The sequence below is a fragment of the Ooceraea biroi genome, chromosome 6, assembly GCF_003672135.1.
Source record: "Ooceraea biroi isolate clonal line C1 chromosome 6, Obir_v5.4, whole genome shotgun sequence".
Lineage (NCBI taxonomy): Eukaryota > Metazoa > Arthropoda > Insecta > Hymenoptera > Formicidae > Ooceraea > Ooceraea biroi.
The window spans coordinates 8,668,033-8,695,007 of record NC_039511.1 but is presented as its reverse complement, the minus strand read 5'-3'; the positions used below and the strand labels follow the sequence as shown (position 1 = coordinate 8,695,007).

Genomic DNA, 26,975 nt, shown 5'->3' with positions numbered 1-26,975 from the left:
GGGATGTAATTCATATTCGTTATATAATGTATATTATACACTATACTTTTTATTCAATAATTTGATACTACATAATTTAATGTTCAAAAGTTCAATTCAGATACAAATTATGAATTAAAAAACAATATACCTATTAAATGTAAATTTAATGTGAATGTAAGTTTAATGCTTCAGATACAAATTTTGTGAACTAATAATAAGTCAGATTCAACTTTTCAATTTTGTGATAAATTTACTTAGAAATTTAAATTAAAAAAAAACAACATACCTATTAAATGTAAATATTCAAATTCATGCTTAAAATTGATAGTGAAGAATGAATAGAACTGAAGTGTACAATAAAAGTTTTTAATTCTTCAATTTTGGAATTAATTTTTCCGATTATAACTTTATATATATTATATACAAAATGTCATAACAATGTTGTATAGAAATTCATTAAAAACTTTGATTAAAATAATTAATTGCACAATGAATAATTGTGATAAAATATTGTTTCTGATTTAAAAGTTTCTCTCTTTGCAAATACAGGATGATAGAACACTAAGAGTTTCTTACAAATTATTTTTAAAAAATAACCTGTTGTATTGTCTAATCATTTACTATTGGATAATTGTCAGTTTTAAATATGTACTATATGAAAGACAATTTTCTTATACATCGTAAAAATTCTTTTATATGGAATATATATTTCCACATACGTCTTGTGTATTTCAATATATTTTATAGTGTATATAAATATAAAAATCATAGCTTATATAATGTATATCACCAACCGATGAAAGTAAAATAGATATTTTTAATATCGCCATAATATCAGTTAATATTAAAATTTAGTACAGAAGTATTATACGATTTCACATGTATAGTACTTAATTATACTTAAATATATTATACAATTTTACACATATCTCTCGCATAATATATACAATACATATAAAAAAGATGTTCGGGGAACGTTACTATAATTAAAATATATACCATGTGTATATAGAAAATTACGACAGTAATTACTAATTATTAAACGTAATTAATGATGTTAAAATATAAGTTATATATACAAGCGACCTTTCATGATCTGTGAAGCAACGTGGAAGCAATAACGTCGGATAAAAAAAGAATATTATTATGTACAGTGCTCTCCATGCGCATCAAAATTCTTTTACTACTTGAATAATTTAATAAACAATTATAAGATTCTGTATATTCTCTCAAAAATTTCGATGCAGCCAATAATTCGATGAAACTTAAATAATTACCTCAAATCTCATATTCGATATTAACACTTATGTATAAACAGCACTCATCTAAAAGATATGAATTCAATTCTGTGTAAACGAAGGTTTGATACGAAAATCTCAATTCGTGTTAATCAAAAAATTATAACTTTTCAGCAATTTTCTTAATTGAAAAGTTCTTAATCAGAAAAGTCATTAATCCATGTTTTTCTCACTCTTTGTTCTTCGTATGGAGGCGCATATGTTTCTTCAGGTTATCCAGACGGTTGCACCGGCGATCGCAATAATCGCACTTATAGGGCATGAGATTACTGTGCACGACCACGTGGCCGTTCAGATGGCTGATCTGCTTAAATCGCTTACCGCAAATGGTGCAGACGTACGGGCGCTCGTTCATGTGTGCGGACGAGATGTGCGTCTGCAAATTCGTTTTCCTGACGAACGTGGCCTTGCACACGTCGCACTCGAACGGTCGCACATTTGCGTGAATTGCCAGGTGCGATTTCAGGACATTCTTGTGCTTGAAGTTCTTCTCGCACAAGTGACACTGGAACGGTCGCTCGTCGTTGTGCACCTTCTTGTGCACCGATAAATGTGCCAGCTGTTTGAACATTTTAGCACAAATCTCGCACTGGTAGGTGCGTCCGTCCTCATGCGCGGCGCTCACGTGACGGCGCAGGGTGTCCGCCAGGGTGTACCGCTTACCGCAGATCTTGCAGCAGTACGGGCGCTCGTTGGTGTGCGTCAGCAGGTGGCCATTGAGATTACGCTTCTCCAGGAAACGTGCGCCGCACACGTCGCACTGGTACGGCTTCTCGCCGTTGTGCACGTACATGTGCTTTTTCAGCGAGTTCGAGAGGCTGAAGCGCTTCGAGCACACGGTGCACTGGAAGCGACGCTCGCCCGTGTGTACCAGCATGTGCGACTTCACGTGGCCGGCCTGCTTGAAACGCTTGCCGCACACCTTACAGTCGAATTGACGCTCCTGCGTGTGCGTGAATATGTGGCGCTCCAGCACGCTCTTCGTCGTGAACACCTTCTTGCAATTGTCGCACTCGAACAGGCGGTAAACGTCGCGGATCTTCGCCGTCGTCGCCGCCGTCGTGGTCGCGGCATCACCCCTATGCGAGTGCGAGGTGTGCTGCTTCAGCGAGTCCAGCGAATCGAACTTCACGGCGCACACCGTGCACTGGAACGAGCGGTAATCGTGATGCGTGAGCGAGTGCTGGCTGAGATGGCCCAGCTGTTTGAAGCTTTTGTTGCACACCTCGCACACGTACGGCCGCTCGTTCGTGTGAGAACGCATGTGCCTCTCCAGCACGCTGGGGAAACTGAACTTCTGCTTGCAATACATGCACTGCAACGCGGACTGCATCTTCGGAACGTGACTCTCCGCGGACGACTTCCGCCTGCCGGTCTGACTCGAGGTTTTGCTGGCCTTGCTACACGAATCCTTTACATCTAATGACGCGTTGCGATCTTCGTTCGCGGTCTCAATGTCGGATACTCGATGCGTCGCTTCCTTCTCGGACTTCTCCTTCTCAGACTTAGGTACTGTTGTCATCGAATCGGTGTCGCTCCTGGTATTTCTGGTATTGATCGACGTTTTCTCCTCCTTGTCGGGCAATTTATCCTGCCCGTGCGACTGCTTCATGTGCTTCGCGTACAATCTAACAACGCTGAACGTTTTATTGCACAATTTACATCGCAGAACCCGTTCTGCCTTGTGGACTCTCATGTGGTTCTTCAAGTGTCCCAGTTTGATGTATCGCTTCTGGCAGTACTTGCACTTTAGAGATTGAGCATCCTCGGCAATTTTCGATTGAAATTCCTTTCTGTCCACGTTGTCTGTACACGATGAATCAATTGCGCGCGTATTGCTCGTGAGAATTTCGTTCTGTACATTGACGAAACTAAAGCCATTTATATTGTCCTCCCTAGATGATGCGTTCTGGCTTTGTGTATTGTCTTGTGCACGTTTGTTTTCCTCGGAATACTGAAACATTCAACAAGGGGTAATCGATCAGATATTTAATAATGTCACTACTGATAATCAGGGTTGGGTAACTTCAAGTTAAGTTTAAAGGTAATGACTCAGAAATTAACTAAGTTTAAACAAAAATTAACTCGATTAAAGTTAAAAACTTAAATTAACTTATCAAAGTTAAAAGTTAATTAACATAGATTTTTTTGACGCATTGCGACCAAAAAATTTTCACACGACTTTAATATCGATGAATTATTTTAACTTTTATAAAAAAAAGTTAATGTTAATGCATTTAGAAATAACTAGTTTAAATTAAAAGTTAACATGTTCAAAATTAACTAAATTAAGTTAATAACTTTTTAACTATTTAACTAGTTACTACCCAACCCTGCTGATAATATAAATTGAGAGCAACATTATTACTTTAACATTATCCGACGTGCTCTGCATGTTATTCGCCGTTACCGTATCTTTTTTACTTGATAAATATTCGAGCCACTCTTCCTCCGTCCATAGACCCGCCGCGTCTTTCTCCGCACTCTGAAAGCTCTCGCGCACATCTCGTCTGAATAATACGTCGCACGGAAATTTGCCGTTCTGGCAACGGTAAGTCGAGTTGTGAAGAATTTGCAGAGAGTTCAGTCCCTCGTGCCAACTCTTAGTCGGATTTTTTCTCATCCAGGATTCAAGCGAGCTCTTAAAATCTCTGCAGCTAACTTCACACTTGGATGCATCTCCGTGAAATATCAAGAAATCATTCCACAGCGAACGTAGCTCACGCACAACTTGCTCAGCAAACATACGTCCATTCCTGCTCTGGAGCACTTGCGGTGCTCCTATAATCGCCAATACATCTAACAGTTTTGCTGCGACTTCTTTGGCTGTATTGCTACGGAGAGCTTTTAGCACAGTAAACTTGGAGAGTTGATCTTCGTAAATGAAAAGATACTTGTAGTCGGATACCGATTCCACTAACATCTCTATCACATCAATGCAGGCTCTGCTGTACGATCTCTTGGACACATCAGTCAATTTTTTGGGCGATTGACTTGAAGAATCTGCTTGACATGGCTGAAATCAATGTAGATCAATGTAGAAACATAATTTTAAATACGTTTTTAAATAATTTTTAATACTTACTGTTACTGGCATATCTGAGCAACTGTTCTGTTGCTTAATTTCCTTGTCTTTTTCTTTAGATGGCACTTGTAAACACATGACTGTCTTTGGTACAAGTTGTGAATTTAATGCGTTCTCAAAGAAATCTGTTTCCTGCTTTATGAATACAAAATTGTTCTGATTTCGGTCTCCCGGTAGCAAATGATCTAAAGAATTATGGGTGTATGTGTTTTGTGGTATCCATTCTACACTCAGTGGCATTTCTTTGTTCATTCTTATTTTTGTCATATGCTCTGTATCCGATGTTATCTTTCTCCATTTATTCCATTATCTTCTGCAATCCATTTAATAGTTTTATTATACAGTTCTCCAAATTCAACATATTAACATTTTTAAAGCAAAAAGGAGCATTAATAAAATTCATTTTGTTAATTCGTGTTCCAATAAGAATGATGACAATTGACACAGCAAGATTAATTTTAAAATGCATGCTCCTATGTGTATCATCTTTACGTTGATAAATTTCTAGCGTAAGCCTGCATTTTAGCGAGAAAAATCAAGCCGGTATAATGGAATTGTCAATAGAAAATCAAATTATTAATCTATAACGTTACGAAACTTACATCAATTCCTAATGTTTATTTAAAAAATTACACAATCCACTTACAAATGTCTCACATCTTTTCACACGTTTTCCGACTTTATTTTGATAAGTGGATCACTTACGGCATCTAAATTCGATTGTGTATCCAAAACGCGGACATGTCAATTTCTCAACATTTGTGGCAGCATAGATTGCAGAAATAACTGATGGGATTGCAAGGTATTTCAAGTAATGGTCACTGCACACGACGCGATTAGTGTCCCTAGGATACAGAGTCTGGTCCAGTAGGGCGATTCTGTACCTCGTATCGACAGTTTTCGGTATCGTTAACTAGCGACAGCCAATGAGTGCCATTACACGGCAACGTTAAGGCGATCCTGGAGCGGCTAGAGAAATAGTGTTGCCAACTGCACATTACTGACGGAATTAAAGAATTTTATTACATAAATAACTCTTTTTTGGTTGCACAAAACAACAAATCCTTCTCCACAATTACAGTACAGATAAAAATGTTTGTCAATGACTCTAATTTTATGTTAAAAACGAAACAAATTTAAACAGTACATTTTTATTACCGGCTTGTGATCTAACCTCGTACAATAATGTGCTTAATATAAAAGTTGTGCAGTTTGTACGTACAAAATGAAGAGTCATTGACAAAGGGACAGAATGAAAGAATGTAAGGAAGCTTGTAAAAGTGAATTCTGAAGTGTAATAAAAACGTAATATGTGAAATAAACTTTCTGTACATATACATCAGTCAAATCATATCCAAGAGCACAAGATTAGTTGCTCGATATTGCGAGAGATGGCGCTACTCGATATGTCCCCTCGACGGGCACGTATTCGGGCGCTGGGACCGGCGTTGCCACATATCCAGAAGGAAAAAAGCAAATTGTGGCAGCAACGCGACGGACGATACGGCTACGGCAATGATAAATGTGGAATACGGGACCGTGTCGGCATCAGTGCCGCGATACGCGCCTCTGGCCCCCGCACCAGCATATGCTTTATATTTTCTACAATACAATACTTTATGCACTTCCCATACAACACCGATTAATACAGAAAGCTTTCAGGAAGGTTTTAAAATTATTTCAAGATTTCGCATTTCATATACAACATTTCTGAAAGGATTCCGCAATATATCACATGAAATGTTGCAACAGAAATGTTTCTAAAACTTACCACATGCAATAAATTTGAAAAAATGTGAATATTGTAAAAAGTAAAATTATATATATATATATATATATATATATATATATATATATATACCTAGACCAAGTATTTGATCTTTAGTGAAGCTAACCAGTTGACAAAAAAATGCATTATCTTCACGTATCCTTTTTTTCTTTCAAATATAAATGTTGGTTGAACAGAATTATATATCTATATAATTCTTTCCTTTTAATCAACTATTTGGAGGAAAAAAAAGGAAAATATATAATATAAGAATGGTTCTTTGTCAATGTGCCAACAATTCACGCTTTTTAAAGGGAAACTTGGTGAATACTTGGTTTAGCTATGTATGTGTATATCTATATATCTTATATATATAGATATATATGCATATTTATATACATCTTATATATATTATGTATTTTTTTCATTAAGCATATTTCAGAAATCATATTTATTATATTAATTAGATTGCAAATATTAAATAAAAACGTATAATAAAAATAATAAATACATTTTATATATAATTTTTATTATAACTTTTTAGTATTTGCAATCTTCTGAATACTCGTATAATAAATTTAAATATAATTTCTGAAGTATTTTCAATTTATTTTAATAAGAGCTTTGTAATTTGTGTGCAACATCATAGGAAAGTTTCAAAATTATTTCAATTAACCTTTAGTAATATATCAAAAAGATTTCAGCTATTTTAATAATCTTTCGGCAATATTTCAGAAAGGTTGCAGATTGATCTATACCTTTCAGCAACCTTTCTATAAGGTTTCGAATGCAAGTGTCGCGGACATTTTGCTATTCCGGAGTTGTCTCATAACTGTTGCAGAAACATTTTGCAATGTTTATGAGATGCTTTCATCTGTCAGATGAAATACTTCTGAAATATTTCTGAAATGTTTTCGTGCTGTATGGGTTTGTACGTACAAAATATGAATGACCCCGACTCGGGATAGAATTAAAGATTATTAAGGACGCTTTTAAAAGAAAGTTTTCGCGCGTAGTAAAAAAAGATACGTTTCTGCAAAACTTTTAATGCATACGATTTGCGTGAAATCAGGGCCAAGAGTAAAACGTATGTCTGTACGTATGCTGTACGTACATATTTACGTACAGCATACGTACATACATATGTACAGACATACATTTTATTCAATATAAAAAAATTATTTAATTCCGTGTGCCCCAGTTCGCGACCTCCCCTTGAAAGTGAAAGAGTGTTACTTTGTATATTCAATGAAAGTATGTACCCACACGGAACATGACGTCCATTAGACGTCGATATAACCTCCACCGCTCCATGCGACATCTATCTCCACGATGGATGTTAGGTGGATCTCTAATAGAGATCCATATTCCCTTCATAGTGGATATCCACTACACATCCATCATGGACGTCTAATATACATCTATTATAGATATATAATGGATTTGTAAATATACCCAAAAAAAATTAATAGTAAAATTTTCTAAATTATTTAAAATTTGTAATAACGTTAACTGGATGTTTTGTAGCTTCTTTAGAAATTTAACTTTACTTACAAATATTAAGAAATTGATTAATTATTCATACTTGTTGCACATATTTTATTTACTCATTTTATGTGTATAAATGATTGGTTTTAAATACAAGAAACATATTTCTCATATTCCAACCGATCACTTACAAACACATAAATATGAGTAAATAAAATATGTCCAATAATTGTTCATAACTTATTGGACATATTTGATTTACTCATATTTATGTGTTTGTAACCCAGGCAGTACATATTAGCCTAATATATGTTTCTTAGACGTATCTAATGTCTAACAAGGGAACATTGTGATAGTGTTGATCGATTTTGAAATGAAACTTTCTTAGACTGATTAAAACATGGTTATAAATCAATCTGACATGGCTGAAAGTTCTGCAAAATGGAAGGGGGTTTCAGGATTCTGATTCAAGATGCCGAGGCAAGGGAGCCTGCTGTCCAAAAATGACAAGAGTTTTAAAGAAACTTTTTATTCGTTACAATTAATGTGGACATCACAGTCACGAGTCACCGAGTCGCCGATTGTTGATATGAGAAAACCCTAGTGCAATACTGCTTCGATCTCTCCAGATCGGAGAGCCCTTGCCAGTGTTACGATGACGGGTGCACAGCGATGTCTGATTTCCGCTGTGCACATTGCCAAAAATACTTTGTTTTGATCACTGTCTTCTCACAAATGTCCACATTAATTGTAACGACTAAAAAATTTCTTTAAAACTCTTGTCATTTTTGGACAGCAGGCTCCCTTGCCTCGGGACCTTGAATCAGAATTCTGAAACCCCTTCCATTTTGCAGAACTTTCAACCATGTCAGACTGATTTATAACTATGTTTTAATCAGTTTAAGAAAGTTTCATTTCAAAATTGATCAACACTATCACGATGTTCCCTAAGAAACATAAAGTACCATTTAAGAAACGGTTTAAATAGAAACCGTTTTTAGACCTAAATTTTAAAAACGTATTTTTCACGTTTCCACGGAAACGAAAAATGTGTTTTATTAAATTGATTCGAAATTATATAATTAATATAGAAAAAATAGTAATTTCTACTTAATTTGCGAGTATTAATTATTTTTACATCATACGTTTCAATGTACTCGATTATGGAACAAGAGACAAAAATCAACACAAGTGTGTGTGATTCCCGCTTCTGATTCACCAAGCGACCGATAGATGGCCAGGCCAGGCGTGACGTTCTCGCAAGAAACATTTGCGTTATCACCTTATAAATAACCATCCGGAAAACCGATCCAGTACTCTTTTCTTCTTCTTTTCTTTTGAAACTTTTTCATAAAATACACATAAAATGAGTAAATAAAATATGTACAACAAGTATGAATAATTAATCAATTTCTTAATATTTGTAAGTAAAGTTAAATTTTTAAAGAAACAAACAAAACATCCAGTTAACGTCTATCTTTCATCCATCAAAGCTCCTTTAAATATCTACTATTGCTCTATATTACATCCACGAAACATCTATGGATACGTCTAATGGAGGTTGTATGGACGTTTCAAATGCGGAACTATGGATGTCTAGTAGATGTTTACTGGATGTTATATAGACGTCTAATGAAGGTTTCGAATCTCCATGATGGACGTCTAGTGGACGTTCATTGAAGGTTTTTGTTCCGTGTGGGGTATCTCTTCACGGAGTGAAAATGCGAAAAGTGAATAAATTCACTAGGTGTTTACCAATTAAATTCATTGAAATATAACCATACTGGAACGCGCACTACCCTACCCCTTCCACGAGACCGAGCGGTCAGAGGGAAATAGAGTGCTGGGATCGTGTTGTCTCTTTCTAAACGTGAACTATCGTGGCTGAAAACATTGGTTCCAGCTTGTATGTGTGTGACGTGTGTCGTGTGTAGTCAAGTTATATATACGTATAGTATATATTCTATATAATCTGTTCTCTTTTATTCGTTTCTTTTTATATTTCTTTATATTTTATTGCTGTACTTTGTTACTAATAACGTTATACTAATGTGTTAACATTTTTAGATTTTTATTTATGTAACGTTAAAACATATACAGAGTATTGTGGCGTTTTGTTAATGTATGATCAGTTGCTAAAAGATTGTAATGTAATTTATTTTGATTTTCGGCATAACATACAGTTTCTTTATTTTTGAAATTAAAAGTATTGCACTCTATAAGCAATTTAATGACTGACTGATACATACCAAAGGTTTGTTTATGCAACTAACAACTGAATGATACATACCAAACTTTTGTTTATGCGATGAACGATTGACTGATATATTAAAGTTTTGTTTATGCAATTAGTGAGTATATTAATGTATAATCATACAGTTTTCTTTATGTATAATGCCTACCTATACAGCACGAAAAGATTGTATATATATTGCAGGAATCTTCCACCGCAACGTAGCAACATTGCAAATTCACTGCGAAATATTTCTGCAGCATTGCTATAGGATTGCAGGAATGTGAAAATGTCCACTTTTCGGAACATTGCAACGAAACGTCATAATAATATTGCAATGTAATGAATTTGCAATAATTATAATTATTCATTATTATATACTTTAAATATTTTTATTTATTAACACAAATAGACAATTATATGTAATATAACAATAGTAATAAAAAATGAAATAAACATTTTCTCTATTTTTGTTATAAAAAAATAACTGTTCTTTATAAAAAAAACTTAAAAATCCTCTTCTTGAGATATTATTTTTCCTTTAATTATGTTAAAATATTTTTCCTTTAATTAAATAATTGAATTTTCTTCGTTTTTGTTTGTATGTTGCCTGTAAAAATAAAATAGGAATTAAAATTCATATATTAGCATAAAATTACATAAAAATATACATACTGCAAGTATGTATAGAATTATATGTAAAATGACATACTTTGATCTCTCAATCCTAACCGGAGCTTGAACAAGCCACTTGGAAATGCATTCAGCAATTTCTGCATCAATGGCATGATTGTGTATTTCACGAACAGCTTCTATAACAGAAAAAGTTATTAAAAATATTACAACTATTAATATACAGTTTTCTAATGAATTTCCATAATTTTGAGGTTATAGTGATATAAACCGTGAGATAGGCAAATAGAGTGATTCTCTATTATAATTAATAGATACAAGATTAACAGCACACAAGTACTATAATTAGACATAATATTATAAAGAAGTACTTACCTTTTTCTTTTACGTAACTATTTTCTTTTAGAATGATGCTCGCGTCGTACAACCACCATGTTCTTTAGATAGTCGAAAGAGACAAACACCGCATGCACATATATATTACCGAGCTCAGATTCTGGTTATCACACATCATTGGTCGAATAGATTTGGACGAATCTCGTTAGGATAGGAAGACTCCAATGTTTTAATAAAATGAATTATTAATATTAATTAATTACAAATTTTGATTGTGCAATGTTTCCGAAATATTAATGTCATGTTGCTACAAGTGTGCTGGTATTTTGCGGATATATATCTTTGCAATGTCTTTGTACTGTTGCATTGCAATTTGCAACGTTGCAACGTTGCTGCAATGTTGGTGCAAGCTTCTGTGCTGTATGGGTATCTACTAGAACGATATATGAAGATGATGTCAGAGATTAATAATATTAAGGATTAAATATGTGTCAGCACAGCTAACTGTAATCCATGCACAACAATATTATAATGAAATTAATGTTATAAATAAATATTTATGATGAAAGATTTTACGGACACACAACATTGATTGGTAATAATACAATCAGTTTCTTACAGAACAAAAAAGGTTATGTTCGTCTCTTACCCGCAACCTTATCGTGCTCGTGGCATGTGGCATATTCACTAATGCCAGAAACTCTACATTGACACTTGCATTGGTAGCATGCTGGACCGTGGCATGGCTATCGATAGATGAAGTGAAGATAGTCTCGCGACGTACACAATCTATGTGTCGGTGTGCGCACACAGACATGATACATAACTTGTAAAAAGAATACATTATAATGACACTCGTACACTACGTAGAAAACAGGCCGCGAATTAGAGCAATAGTTTTTAACTAACGGCGTTTGAAGTTTAATTACTTTCTTTACATATATATATATATATATATATATATATATATATATATAAAATAACATTATTTATTTAATTTCTCATTTTATCTTCTTATTTTTATTTTGATAAAATAACAAAAATAGAAATTGTTTTATTAATTCCTTTTCAAACAATAATATCTGTCTTCCTGAGAATCGCAAACATAAATTTGTAAATCCATATGTACGTCTTATATAAATTAATACACTAAAATTACATTTTTCATGTTCATTTAGCGTTAATTGATAGCATTATTTTTTTCAATATTTTTGAAATATTGTTAATGTTATATTACAATTTCAATGTTTCTGTAACATCTCTGTTACATTACATTGCAACTTGCAACGTTGTAACATTGTTGCAATATATCTGGAAGGTTTTGTGCTGTATGGGCAGTTAGCATGGGAAAACAATTCCGGCAACTTTCCGTCAAATCTCCAATGAGAGATGACATAGCTGATGTGGCGTTTTAGATTAAAGAATCGTTTCCTACTCTCTCCAATCTTTGGGTTGAAGAAATGGCAACGCAAAGAAGGCGAATGTAAGGTACGGACGCATGTTCTTGCGCGAGTCGAGTGCACCACCACGATTGTATATTTATATTGTACATTTACACTGAAATAAAGTTATTGGTGTAAACACATCAAATTAGAAGTATATGTGACAATATAAAAGTATTAAACTATATATATACATATGTCTTTAATAACTTAACGGCAATAAATTTCTGTATTGTTGCAGGATATTAATACCTACAAAACTAGTGTCGGAGACGATATCGATGCCTGGTTAAAAATATTACATTTATACCACATCCAAGACTGGATGATCATTCTAGTAGAAACATATGATGTGAAAAAGGCCAATAAGCTATTACCTAGAACTACTGTTTTGGACAAAATACGAAGTGATTTTGCTGCCAAGACTGCTGATAGGTAAAAATGTTTAGACTTGTTTGATAATCAATATAATTATCATATTTCTCATGTAGGCAAAACAATAATAGAAATTGCATAACATCTATAGAAATATAATATTTTTGTATTTGAAAATTGTGTCTTAGATGCCTTATTCTTCTTCTTCTTCTTCTTCTTATTATTATTATTATTAGATGCTTTGCTGTAATTAATCCGATCAAGTCTGAATCGCGTTCTGCTGAATCATGGAGAGGCTTAATTACGCGCATTCGTCATTTAATGTTGACTGCATATGATAGAACTCTTTCGCTCTTTGAAGATATTATACGCGAGCAGAGAGAAAGACGAAACAATCCTAACTGGAATTTTTGCCATTATTTTCTCTTGCAGGTAGTTTCCTTTTGCAATATTTATTCCAAACTGTTATATTTATTCCAAACTGTTGTCGAATTATCTAATATTGATTAATCTTTCTGAACGTATTCCTTCTATTGTAAAATTATATTTGTGTTTCAGGAAGAATTAGTATTTGAACTAAATCATCATCTAAGATTTCTTTTGGTCGAGTGTAAGGCGTCCTTGTTAGATCTTAGAAGTTACTTGAATAATAATAATGATAATTTAGAATAATGGTCTGTACATTTATTAGTAAAGTATGATGAGATATATTTATTCATCAATAAAGAAAAACTCTAACAAAATACGAGATGCAGATATTTGTTTCCAACATTTTTATTACTACCTTCAACTAATAAATTATTAATTTTTTATAACGTTGGCATTAGTAATAATATAATATAATACGAATATCTTTTAGAATAGTCTACCGATATCACTTTTTATGTATCCTGAAGAAAGCACAAGACATATCACATACATTCCGCTTCACGCACACTCGTAGACACAGTACCGAATTCCCACGACGCGTACTTTTCGAAACGCGTAAAGTACAAAACCAATCACAAATCCATGTATCATTTCTGTTCAGAGTATACAACAGAAATTCTAAACAGCGATTGGTTGTGTTACGTTACGCATTGCGCACAATTCGGAAAAGTACGCCCCACTGGTATGGCGAATTTCAGAATAGCGTAACTTTTATGCTAACGTTTAGTAAGTTACTAGAATACGCAGGTTACGCTTACGCAAGTTACGCTGTGTGGGGAGGCACCCTAACTTCTGCATAACGTTTAGGAAAATAAATTAAACACAAACCTAGTAGTAGTTGTAGAAAGAGGAAGAAAGAATAATTATATTCCATTTATATAACATTTAAGTAACATTTTAGTAACACGTTATATTACTGTTATATTACTGCAATTTCGTATGAGTGGGAAATTACAACTAACATATACATTACATGTAACGAACATGTTATATTGCGTATTACATTTTGTTATATTATGGCAATATCACTGTTATATGACTGTGTTTGCTAGGAAATAAATATTATGTTAATATTAAGTAAATATTATTTTAATATTAAGTAAATGCTTTTTTAATATAAAATAACCCAAGCAGCACACATTGATTTCAAAGTCGTTTCATAAACGTTTTAACGTAACGTTTCATAACCATTTGAAACGTTTATTTAGGAGAAAAATGTCCAACGAAAAAACGTTAAGAAAAACGTTTCTTTTTCAGGGAAAAACGTTTCAGAAACCATCAGAAAAATATTTATCAATTCTATATATCAGTGCCTCAAAAATAGATAGAGTTAAGTCACATTTTTGTAAAAAACTAGATTTTTATATTTTATGAATTACTCTCTAAATTTCGTGTAGTGGAATCTCACTCTTTTAAAATGAGATATCACTTCAAGCAATAATGATTTCAAAAGTTTCAAAAGAAAAGAAGAAGAAAATAGTACTGGGCACGTATTATGATATTGTTCAGAAACGATTCCGATCGGAATGATTCCACATTTGTCCCTTTCTTCCCTGTTCTTCCCTCTCTTTTTTCTAGGGAAAAATGTAGGGAAGACCGGAATCATTCCGATCGGAATCGTTTCCGAACAGTATCATAATACGTGCCCTGGTACACGGCACGGATGCCAGCGGGGGGAGGGGCTACTCCCCTCCCCCCCACCCTCCCGCGAAGCGGGCTGAAAACGAGCGTATGTGTCCCTTTGACTATAGAACTATGGACTGCCAGCCCCCCACTTTCTCCATTCATTAGCAATGCTACGAGTGTATCCAACATCTTCGCGATATAAGCTCCGCCCCATCGACCAAAGACCGGGAAATTTGAATATGATTTAACTTACAATTGTTATAATCAAAGTATTTGTGTTATTCCGTGTATAGACCAAATGAGGAAAAATAAAAATTGTAAATAATATAAGTAATATAATTGTATATAATATTGTTGGACAAAATAAATGAATTCGACTGCGTAGCTTTAGTTTAAACGTACTGCTCTGTTAGAGTATCGGGGCAGAAGTGACCTCGCACACTAGCCGAGAGCTCGATCTTTATTCCAAACATAAACACATAATTATATATAAGGAGTTCGCAATGTGTCACGTCATTAGCTTGATAATTCTCGCACTAGATGGAGAACAGATAAGTTTTACCATTCCAACACACCCTCCTAAAACGTAATCTGTTGCATTTCATTTTCAAAACATTATTACGAAACAAAAATAATCCTTTAAACTTTCGCTTACTCTAAACCTAATTTATTTCTTAATTCAATATAACGCGGACTAGGCAGGGCCTTTGTAAAAAGATCTGCTGTCATTTCTTGTGAGTTCAAATGTACAATATTAATTGCTTTACTTTGTATTTGTTCCCTCGCAAAATGATATTTAATATCGATATGTTTAGTCTTGGGCTTGGTTATCTGATTTTTCGCAATACTTATCGCGCTGTTATTATCACAATACATAATAATACTTTTCCCTACTTGGATGAATCTGACCTCTCTGTCTAGTTCCCGCAGCCAAATAAATAGCTTCCTGACAAGCGGTTGATAAAGCGACATATTCCGCTTCTGCTGTAGAAAGTGCCACTGTGCGCTGTTTTCTGCTACTCCAAGTGATCGCACCTCCTGCCATAATAAAAATATATCCGCTAATGGATTTTCGGTCGGTACAATCATTTGCCCAATCGGCGTCGCAATATCCTGAAATTCCTGTTAAAGGTTGTTTTTTATAAACTAGTTTTAAATCGATTGTTCCCTTTAAATATCTCAAGATTTTCTTTGCCATTACCCAATGCTCCTTTTCTGGCTGCGCATTATAACTCGCAATTTTATTAACAGCAAATGCTATATCGGGTCTACTAACCTGACTTAAATACAATAAACTATTTACGATTTCTGCATAGGGTATCTTTTCTAAATTCAGCGTCGACTCATCCGCTCCAGAAGTGGCTTCCGTGGAGGGTTTTCTATTCGGACACATAGGAATTTTATTTGCGTTGCATTCTGTCATTCCAAATTTTTCCAAGATTTTTCTAATATATTTGGATTGTTGTATGCCAATGTTTTCTTTGTTTTGACTTCGTTAGATTTCAATTCCCAGGAAATTCTTAGCCTCGCCGAGATCGCGTAATGTAAAATGCCTCTCTAAGTTTTCTTTTAATTTCTTTTCGTCCTTTTGATTTTTATAGAGTACCAAAATATCGTCGACATATACCGCAACAATAAGAAAATTTTTTTCATCAGGTAATACATACACGCACGGTTCTGCCTCAAGTCTTTGTAATTTTGCTTCCTTCAACACGTCATCTAGACACGAGTTCCAACATCTTCCGCTTTGTTTTAATCCGTACATTGCCTTTCTTAGTTTCCATATTTTATCAGGTCCAATCTTACTTTTGAATGGTTCTGGTGGTTCCACGTATATATCTTCATCCAAGTTGCTGTTTAAGTATGCCGTCTTTATATCCCAGTGTGATATTTTCAATCCTTGTTGAGCTGCTAGAGCAAACAAATATCGAATGGTACTATGGTGTGCCACTGGTGAGTAGGTTTCTTCATAGCTACGCCCTTTTTCTGCGTATTTCCTTGGATTACTAGTCTTGCTTTATAGTTTGTCGTGCCATCTTCTCCTAACTTGATCTTGAATGCCCACTTCGTACGTAGAAGTTTTTGTGCTTCTTTTCGCTCGACCACGGTCCACGTTTCGTTCTTCAACAATGATCGATATTCCTTATTGATTGCTTCGATCCATTGTTTGTTATTGGGTCCTTGCATATCTTCCTGTATATTTCTCGGTTCAGTTATCGGTGTGTTGATAGTCGCAAACGATACATATCCTTCTCGCTGAACGGGTTTGCATTTTCTTTGACTTCGTCTAGGCGTTGCACCTTGTTGCTAGAGTCCTAAATAATAAGAGAAGCGCAATCCTTACCCCCTCCATGCTTCCCATGGTCGCCATGTTGGACCCGCAGCTGTCTATTTGTATACAACGTAGTTTATGTATCTGGTCCATTTGGTTATTCTTAATAGAAATATGTTTAAAAAATGTTTTAGGAATATCTAAAATATTTTTTTTTAGAAAATAACATAAATATATTATAAATATATTTTTTTCTCACTTATAGTACACCGATTGCAGTTAGTTTTCCAACAGAATGTATTACGGGCTCAACATGGCGGTCAGCCAATCAGCAAGTGAGACGCCGATTGCGCTTCTCTGATTATTTAGGACTCTACTTGTTGCCTGTCTGTCGTCTGTGTCTCAGGGGTTTCGTCTTGTATATAATTATCTTCCGTAGCTTCGCAAAATGTTTCTTCGTCTTCCGGATCCTCTTCATCCGTTACTTTAGCCTCTTTATCGTCTTTATCCTCTTCTTGGATTCCTTCCGATAGGGTAACTGTTTGTTTCTCGAATGCATCATCATCTACCCTTTTCTTCAAAACTTCATTCTCAAAAAATGTAACGTCTCTTGCGATAGTCACTCTTCTTGTTTTTCGATCCATCAATCTATATCCTTTTGTATCTTCGGAATAGCCTACGAAAATTTTGGTCTCAGCTTTCGGGTCCCATTTATCTCGTTTCTCCTTCGGTATCAACGTTAGGGCTTTACAACCAAATACACGAAGATGATTTATACTGAATTTTCGTTTTGTCCATAACTCTTCAGGAATTTTCTCATTTAATGCGCTTGATGGCGATCTATTAATCAAATATACGGCTGTTGAAACGGCTTCGGCCCAGAATTCCTTGGGTAAATTAGCTCCTATGAGCATGGTTCTAGCCCGTTCAGTGGTTGTCCGATTTGCCCTCTCCGCGGTGCCATTCTGTTGCGGATTGTTGAAATTTGATTATTTCCCTTTGCAAATGTGCGAGATAAGGTATAAATAAAAGTGTTCAGTATTTCAATAAACAAAAGAAAATGTATATATATATAATTACGAAAAATATGTAACAATACATTCAAACAGTTTCAAATAATTATATATCAATCACATACAAATAAGCAAGAAAATATACGTGTGAACCTCAAAGTCACAAGAAAAGAAAATACAAAAATACCCAATGCTTTGTTCAAGCAAAGAATCTCATAAATCAAATTAGAGAAACATTTCTACTCATCCGATTGATTCCGTGACTTCCAGATATCAGTCGCCTTTTTCGTTTTTCAGATCTGTGCACAAATCCGCCTTAATTCTATATCGGTAAACTATTCGTCAGTAACTATCCGCCAGTGGATCCACTTATTTGTTCGCTCGCTCAGTACGTTCGCTTGCTACAACGGTCGCGTGAGAAAAGGGTCGAATACATCGCTACGCGTCTCGTCGTGCCGCTATTTGTCTATCGATATTTGATGCCCGAATCTTCCCAAGATAATTGGGCAGAATTAGCGCGAAGTTTAAACTAGTTTTCTCAACACGGATTGTACGGAACCGACGTCTGGTGTCGAATGCCATTTTGCTCTAAGAAAATAGAAAACTTTTGATTAATGTATTCTTTTCCATTATCAGTACGCAATATCTTAATTTTATAATTCGTTTGTTTTTCTACTAACGCTTTAAAAGTAATAAATTTCTCTAATACCTGACTTTTATACTTTATACAATACACAAATAATTTTCTCGAATAGTCATCAACGAATGTTAGATAATAACGCGCACCTCCAATTGATTGAGTCGACATTGGACCGCATAAATCTGAGTGGATTAATTCTAGTGGATTACCTGCACGTTTTCCGCTTTTGTTAAATGGTAACTTCGCTTTCTTACCGACTACGCAAATTTCGCAATTGTCCTCGGCGACAGTAATACTTTCCGCACCCTTTATTTTACTCGACTTCATGGCCATCATGCTCCTCCTGTTCAAATGTCCTAGCCTTAAATGCCACAGTTGTTGATCACAGTTCAGGGTCGCTAATGCCATCTCTCCGGGTTGGTTCAGCTTGTACACGTCATCTTGATTTTTCCCTTGTGCTATCAGCCGGTTGTTTTCATCGATGACCTGGCTTCCTTCCGCATCGAACACAACAGTATATCCTTTCTTCGTTATTTTGCTGACTGACAATAGGTTTGCCGCCAATTCCGGAACATATAGTACATCTTTTGCTTCTTTTGTGCTTTCCTTTCCGTCTGCTATTATCTTGATTTGTGCACTGCCCTTCGCCTTCGCCATCATTGACCATTTATTGGCTGCCGTTACCTTTGCGTTTATATTCACAAGGTTCCGCAATAACTGTTTGTTTGGGGTCATGTGAGAGGAAGCACACGAATCCAAATACCAACAGTTCTCATCCACGGTCTTCGTAGTTGCCATCGTTAGGAACGCCTTCGTACTTTCATCCTCTGTTGTTTGTTTCTTATTGTTGATCCTCGTTCGACATTTAGTAGCGATATGACCGAGTTTGCCACAGTTGTAGCACTTTCTATTTCTTTCGCCCTTATATGTTCCGTTAGGATTTTTCGAGCTGAAAGCCATTTCTTTTGAATTTCCTTCGATTTTGTCACATTCCTGTAATAATTTGGCCTTTACTATATCACTGGACATGACTATTCTAGAGCTTTCGAGTCCCATTATCATTGGACGAAATTCTTCTGGAAGACCGGACAACAGTAAAGCTCCTACCATCTCGTCTTGCACGACAAAATTTATCTCTTTCAACTGCTGTACGTTTTCGCTGATATTGCTAACGTATTCGTGCATCGATTTGAAATTTTCGAGCCGCGCCGCAGTTAATTTCTTTAACAGCCCTACTTTTCGGGTGAGTCCTTTATCCTCGAATGTCCGGGCAAGATTATCCCATACGTGTTTTGGTGTCATTGCCTCTTGAATATAGGTATAATTCTGCTTGTGAACAGTCAATATAATTCTTGCTCTGGCTTTCGTCATCTTCTTAGTGTCTCCGATGTATTCGGGTTTTTCTTCTACGCAGCCCCATAAGTCCTCGCTTTCTAATAAGGCTCTCACTGCGAATTTCCACGATGCGTAATTTTCGCGCCCGAGTAATTTCTCGATTTGTAGTGCGCTCAAACCGCCTTCCATTCTCGCCACGTGTTAAGATATTCGTCTTCTTATATACGTAATATCACTTGAAACCGTTCTCGCGAACTCTTGCTATTATCGGCACTAATTACTTTTTCACACGTGCGATTAATTAGCGACAATGAGCCCTGGGCCCATAACCTGTTGGACAAAATAAATTAATTCGACTGCGTAGCTTTAGTTTAAACGTACTGCTCTGCTAGAGTATCGGGGCAGAAGTGACCTCGCACACCAGCCGAGAGCTCGATCTTTATTCCAAACATAAACACATAATTATATATAAGGAGTTCACAATGTGTCACGTCATTAGCTTGATAATTCTCGCACTAGATGGAGAACAGGTAAGTTTTACCATTCCAACAAATATAAATGTAAGAAAAAATTGTAGAGTAATAAAATAATGCAACACACACACGTATATAAAAAGTCATGTATTTAAAACAAAATAAAATGCAACATAAAGTATCAGCAAACCATAACTTATTGCACATAAAGTATTGTTATAAAAATTAAATATGCTTATTAAAGATTCATAAATAACATTTAAATATTATTTATAACTATAAATAATATGAATAAATATAAGAAAAATATAAGAACATAATATAAAGAACATATAATGTCCTAATGACAGATAAGAAATATAAGGAAACATAAAAGGAACTATGTAAGTAATGTTAATTACTTGTATAAAAATAATTGTTGACCTTTACAAAGAATATTTTTAGTTAAATCGTGTCTAATAAACACGTTGTGTTCTTTTAAAGTTATCTGTTTACCATAATATAATTTAATTTAAAAAAATAACTTGAGAATTGATTTTATTATCATGCATAAATTTATGGTTTTCCATAATATTAACTGTTTCCATAAATTCTATATGAAAATCGAAATTTTGAAATATCACAGATGTATTTATATTTCTGAAAGTATTTGCAATCAGTCTTTGATATGTATTTAAGTTATTTAATGTATTATTTATTCTAAACATATTAAAAACTTTTTCCGCAACAGTTATTACAATATATGTGTCTTTTCGAGGGTATCTTAAAAATCCAAAAGTTTTTCGAGCAATAAATGTCGATGTCATCTCCTCGCAATTATTAAGTAAATTATAACAAACTTTACATTTTAAGGAATAATATAATATTATATATATATATATATATCATAATATTATATATATATATTTTTTAAATTATTTCGTATATTTTTTTAAATAAATTTTTATAATAATTTTATTCAGTGATGTATTGGCCATTTTGTTCCACTACCTTTCGCCATCTTCTGGCAACTTTAAGATTCCACGCTCATAGAAGTCCTTCTCCTTATTGACAAAAAATTGAAGCAAGTGATTTTTGACGCCTTCGTTTGAATCGAAGTTTACATTGTTCAAAAAATTTTGTAGAGACCGGAACAAATGGTAATCGGATGGTGCCAGATCAGGAGAGTATGGTGGGTGTGGTAGCACATTCCATCCAAGCTGTAAAAGCTTCTGGCGAGTGACCAAACTTGTGTGTGGTCTGGCATTGTCGTGATGGAATACGACACCTTTCCTATTCGCCAATTCTGGTCGCTTCTGCTTGATGGCAGCATCCAATTCATCCAGCTGACGACAATACACTTTCGAATCAATCGTCTGGTTGCTTGGTAGTAGCTCGAAAAATACGATTCCCTTCCAATCCCACCATACAGAAAGCATGGTCTTCTTTTGATGAATATCTGCCTTGGTTGTCGATTGAGCAGGTTCATCTTGCCTGGACCATGATCGTTTTCGCTTAACATTGTTGTAAACAATCCATTTTTCATCTCCAGTTATGATTCGCTTCAAAAATGGTTCATTTTCTTCACGTTTCAACGATGAATCGCAGATGGTAATGCGTCGAATCAAGTCAATTTCCTTGAAATTGTGTGGAACCCAAATATCGAGTTTTGAAACGAATCCAAGGCGTTTCAAATGATCGTAAACGGTCGAATTCGATAAATTTAACTTTTCAGCACTTTCGCGTGTTGTTATGCGACGGTTTGCATCCACCAGAGCCTTTATTTTCTCGTCATCAGCTTTAATTGGCCGACCTGAACGTGGTGCATCTTTCGAATCGAAATTTCCAGTACGAAATTTCGAAGACCAATTCTGACACTGACGTTCACTCAATACATCTTCTCCGTACACGGCACACAATTTTGTTCTCGCTTGCACTGCATTTTTACCCTTTCGGTAGTAAAAAAGCAAAATATTACGAAAATGCTCACTTTGATTTTCCATGTTTGATGTGATGCCAAACAAAAATTACTTGACAGATCGCAACACAATAAGATACTAAATGACGTCTGAAATGTCAGTTGTCAAAATATAAAACGAATTTGTCGCTTAGAGTAAGGTTAAGTATCGAGGAACGCGACTAATGACATCTCTTTGTGAAAAGCGAAATTACTTTCCGAACAACCCAATATATATATCATAATATTATATATATATATATATATATCATAATATTATTATATATATAAATAATATTATTATAATATTTTTATGATTTCATATGTGACATCAAACTCTGCAAAACAAAGTAAAAATAATATAATATATATTTCAGGTTAGCTCTAACTCACCCGTACATAGGTAGAGCTTTATTGTTTTCCATTTTATTTTTATATTTAGTTGTCTTGCACCCTTCAACACAACAATACGCCACCATTGTTTATTGTACTACTTCTATTATATTTTCTTTTAAGTTTAACAATGTTGATCTAAACTTAACACTTTCCGTAGCAATCGCTATGTCATACACTTTAGTTCCTAAACGCCTCACTTGGTCGATGGCGGCGCAACACATCTTGAATACCAACCTGAAGTTGGTTACTGGCAGTCCATATTTCTATAGTCAAAGGTTTGCACACGGAACATTACACACCGCACGATTGCACACGCAATATTGCACACGTTGTATTACCTCTGGGAAGTTAGCCGGGCAACTTTTACTTTTTTAATTTTTGACTTTACGAATCGTTTGTTGGTCGTTTGTTGGTCATTGTTGGCCTAATTAAAAGGTTTGTTGGCTAATACTTTTTTTTTAAATAAAAGAAAATTTTGTGGAAAGTTAGCCGGACGAAACTTATTTTTTTACCATTTGCGGCTTAATCGATGCGCAATCGTTTGTTGGTCACAGATAAACTAATTAAAACGTTTGTTGGTTTATCTGTCTTGAAAAAAAAATAAAAAACTTATATGCACTCCCGACTCCGTGAAACGGTGGCGTCATCTGTGCAGATCAGATGCGCAGCCGTATGTAGCACATCTTTATCTTTATACGTCTATGATGGAATTTTTACATTGCTTTTTATTGATCCCTTTGACCGTTAATAAGGAATCAAATATTGATATCAGAACGTACATTACCAACAAATTTTATGACATGGAGAAAAGATTGAGGAAAAGAAACGAAATGGAAGCTAATACCAATCAGAAACTGGATACCATCTTGAGTAAACTTGAAACACAGCTAAATTTAAAATATAAAAATGTCTCTGATTAAACTTTTATTTCAAGTGGACGAGACACAACAGAATAACAGAATTATGATATAAAAGCAATATGTATATTTATTGATTATTTTGTAAGATTTGTAATATGTTATATATGACAAGTTCGCTTAGTGTGATGATATTGATTTATATAATAAAAAAGTACAGTAATTTTAAGAAGATACAAAGTTCATTTTTTATTTTGGTATATTTTTTAGATTATAATTCTCAAGTATATATGGACATTCATACATTTTATTTATTACCATATTTAAATCTTGTATCCAAAGCATTGCACAACTTCACAAGTTAACATTCAAACATTTTTAACTTATATATTATCAATTCAATTTGCCTCAAAATATCGAGTTAGTCAAAAAATTGTGTTCGATTTTCAATATTCATGATGATGCCACATGTAATACACAGGCAACGATATTGATAATGTCTACTTCATAGAAAATGACTAATCGTAAATAATGATTATATGAAAAAGTGATTACTTGATTGATGAATAGTTTGATTTTATTGAGTGCAGTAAAATTTGACACAAAAATCGAACTTTTTGACTGACTCTATATTTATGTGATTATAATAATCTGCATAAAATATTGCTTCAAAAATATATATGTATATGTGATAGTATGTTAAACTGATAAGTTATGAGCGAAGTTGTTTTAAATGATAATAAAATACTGTAAACAAAAATCTAAAACGTGAAACGATTATTTTAAAATCATTATTTCTACATTTAATGTATTTAAGCTTTAAAGTATAATATTATAGACGTTGTCGAAGTAGTACGTAACAAACAAGAAAGTACGAAAAAATATGCAATAATTATATGAATTAAGAAAAATGTGATTAGCAGTAATTCAATGAAACGACAGCCTCTTAATCTGTTTGGTCCTCCTTAGGAGGATTCCAAGAATGCGGTTGTTTCTGCTACAATCTTATCATGCTGTCCCAGCCTCTTCTGCTGTATTTTATATATTTTGGAGGTGTCCTCGGATGTTCTCATGTACGTTTCTCTCTGAAATAAAAGTCGATAAATAAATCAATGGTATTCCACCTTAAACACAAGTGATCTACAGAATCCTGAACACTTACTTAGGCACCAACTCAATGTATCTGTCATACCCAATAGTATTCTTTCCATAATCTATTTCTTTCTGCTTGCGTGTCAATACAACTGAATCCGTTTCATGCTCTATATGCTTTTTACCATTATCTGAAGAGTTTCTGGAGTTACAGCTTGAGTCAATGGAATAACTTCTGTAACGAGAAATCTTGAAAACATTGTTGTGATTCTCACTATTCTGCCTCGTTCGCCTACGCCATGTATGCAATTATTCTAACTAGTTCTTTACATTGTCTCTATACTCTATATGCATAATGTTACTTGTGATCTGTATCATTACCTTCTGTCCAATCAACATTGTCACTTTCTGCTTTTGAATTTGCATTATTCACAGGAACCTCAGTTTCAGTTGGTTTTCCATCTTTAAACTGATTTTTGTATATATACTACAAGATGTGGAGTTATTATAGTTTTAGAACCACACTTGTTAATCTTTTTTCGCAAATCGTCGTACATCTGCCAAAATCCATTGGAACGCAAGCAGTATGCAATGTAGTGCCCCGATGTGTAGTCTATTACTCCAATTAACCTTAAAATAGTAATTAATCCAGTTTTTATACATTTAAAAAATATATCTGTATATGTATCTGCAAATAAAAAAAGTTTTTGTGTTTACCTGTATTCGATTGTATTTTCGTCGCATTGAAGACCGAGTGTTGTCGGCATTCGATCCAGCATACAGCTCAAACTGTTACTTTGAAGATTCGGGCGTATATCGAGCTCGATGAAAATGTGAATTCTTGGCTCCTTAAACAACGTATACTTTCCCAAGCATGGATCTTTACAACATATGTGATAACTTGGCGATCGAAAGAACAAAGATTTCTCCAGAGATCTAAAGCCTTCTTTTCCAATAATTTTATGATTTGGCTCTAATACTACAGTTGGATACGTCCTGCCCTTGCAGCTCATGCATTTCGTCGTATTTTTTATACTTAGTTCCGTGGCCAAGGTTTTTCTTACATTTGCAATGTGTCGAGAGCATCAATTCTATATGATACAACCCTGAGATCTGTTTGCACTTGGGGTTCACAAGCATAATAACTTTTGAGTATTTACAGTCCTCAAAGGGATTAATAAAAAACAATGTAAAAATTCCATCATAGACGTATAAAGATAAAGATGTGCTACATACGGCTGCGCATCTGATCTGCGCAGATGACGCCACCGTTTCACGGAGTCGGGAGTGCATATAAGTTTTTTATTTTTTTTTCAAGACAGATAAACCAACAAACGTTTTAATTAGTTTATCTGTGACCAACAAACGATTGAGCATCGATTAAGCCGCAAATGGTAAAAAAATAAGTTTCGTCCGGCTAACTTTCCACAAAATTTTCTTTTATTTAAAAAAAAAGTATTAGCCAACAAACCTTTTAATTAGGCCAACAATGACCAACAAACGACCAACAAACGATTCGTAAAGTCAAAAATTAAAAAAGTAAAAGTTGCCCGGCTAACTTCTCGGAGGTCGTTGTATTGCACACTGTTCTATTCATAGATCTTATATACCTGGATAGGCCTTGTTGATGAAAATTGGGGACCGAGATGCCAGAACGAAAGAGCAATATATTTTCTGTCCTTCTATTGGAAAAGGAAAGACTACGCAAGCGCGGAGGCGCAGGGACGTAATATCTGATGAAGTATTAGAAATATAATCAAATGATATATTAAAGAATATAAATAAACAAGTATAATAAAACATCAAGCGGCAAGGGCTTTTACGGCTATTAAATAAATAGATAATTATAAAACTTCAGAATTAAGGAAATTGAAAGTGGAATACCTGGAGATATTTTATAGGGATGTAAGAAGGAAGGAATTATTTTTCCGGGAAAAGGAAACAAGAGAAGATATAAAAATTAATGTATGATTGAGAAAAGAAATAATAGCAAATATTATTAGCATGTTATTTAGTAGTATAATATAAACAATATTAATGTAATATAAATACTATTTCTAATTTATAGTATCTATAAACTTATAGTAGTACTTTTACATCAAACTTTGTGGGATGATTTTACAAGGAATCAGTCATGAGAAAATAAAATTAATTTAGTTAATTTTTTACGTATTTTATTTGACTTTTCGTTATTTTCACGTGCTATGTGATGAAATCTTACGTCTATGTAAGTAGAAACAATAAGATTTATGAGCTGATTTCTGTG

The 26,975-nt window shown here is 34.3% G+C and overlaps 3 protein-coding genes across 4 annotated transcripts; 1 reads left to right on the top strand and 2 right to left on the bottom strand.

Moving 5' to 3' along the window:
• Positions 1-24: 24 nt before the first annotated feature.
• Positions 25-5,174, bottom strand: LOC105280854 (zinc finger protein 493). Its single transcript, XM_011341686.3, has 4 exons — positions 4,968-5,174; positions 4,366-4,678; positions 3,649-4,296; positions 25-3,234 (listed from the first exon to the last, which is right to left on the bottom strand). The coding sequence occupies exons 2-4, from the start codon at positions 4,630-4,632 to the stop codon at positions 1,450-1,452; spliced, it is 2,700 nt and encodes an 899-aa protein (XP_011339988.1). The 5' UTR covers positions 4,633-4,678; positions 4,968-5,174; the 3' UTR covers positions 25-1,449.
• A 6,986-nt stretch (positions 5,175-12,160) lies between these two features.
• On the top strand, positions 12,161-13,372 carry LOC105280852 (trafficking protein particle complex subunit 10). 2 transcript variants are annotated; one of them, XM_011341683.2, is made up of 4 exons: positions 12,210-12,311; positions 12,507-12,700; positions 12,877-13,072; positions 13,199-13,372. In XM_011341683.2, the coding sequence occupies exons 1-4, from the start codon at positions 12,225-12,227 to the stop codon at positions 13,310-13,312; spliced, it is 591 nt and encodes a 196-aa protein (XP_011339985.1). In that variant the 5' UTR covers positions 12,210-12,224; the 3' UTR covers positions 13,313-13,372. The 2 variants fall into 2 exon arrangements, with proteins under 2 accessions (XP_011339986.1, XP_011339985.1); XM_011341684.2 differs by lacking the exon at positions 12,877-13,072 and having other exon boundaries at positions 12,161-12,311; positions 13,199-13,299.
• A 10,357-nt stretch (positions 13,373-23,729) lies between these two features.
• LOC105286177 (histone RNA hairpin-binding protein-like) lies at positions 23,730-25,942 on the bottom strand. The gene is made up of 4 exons (XM_026970216.1): positions 25,427-25,942; positions 25,091-25,339; positions 24,780-24,958; positions 23,730-24,702 (listed from the first exon to the last, which is right to left on the bottom strand). Exons 2-4 carry the CDS (start codon positions 25,133-25,135, stop codon positions 24,687-24,689), a joined length of 240 nt encoding a protein of 79 aa, XP_026826017.1. The 5' UTR covers positions 25,136-25,339; positions 25,427-25,942; the 3' UTR covers positions 23,730-24,686.
• Between the last annotated feature and the right edge of the window lie 1,033 nt (positions 25,943-26,975).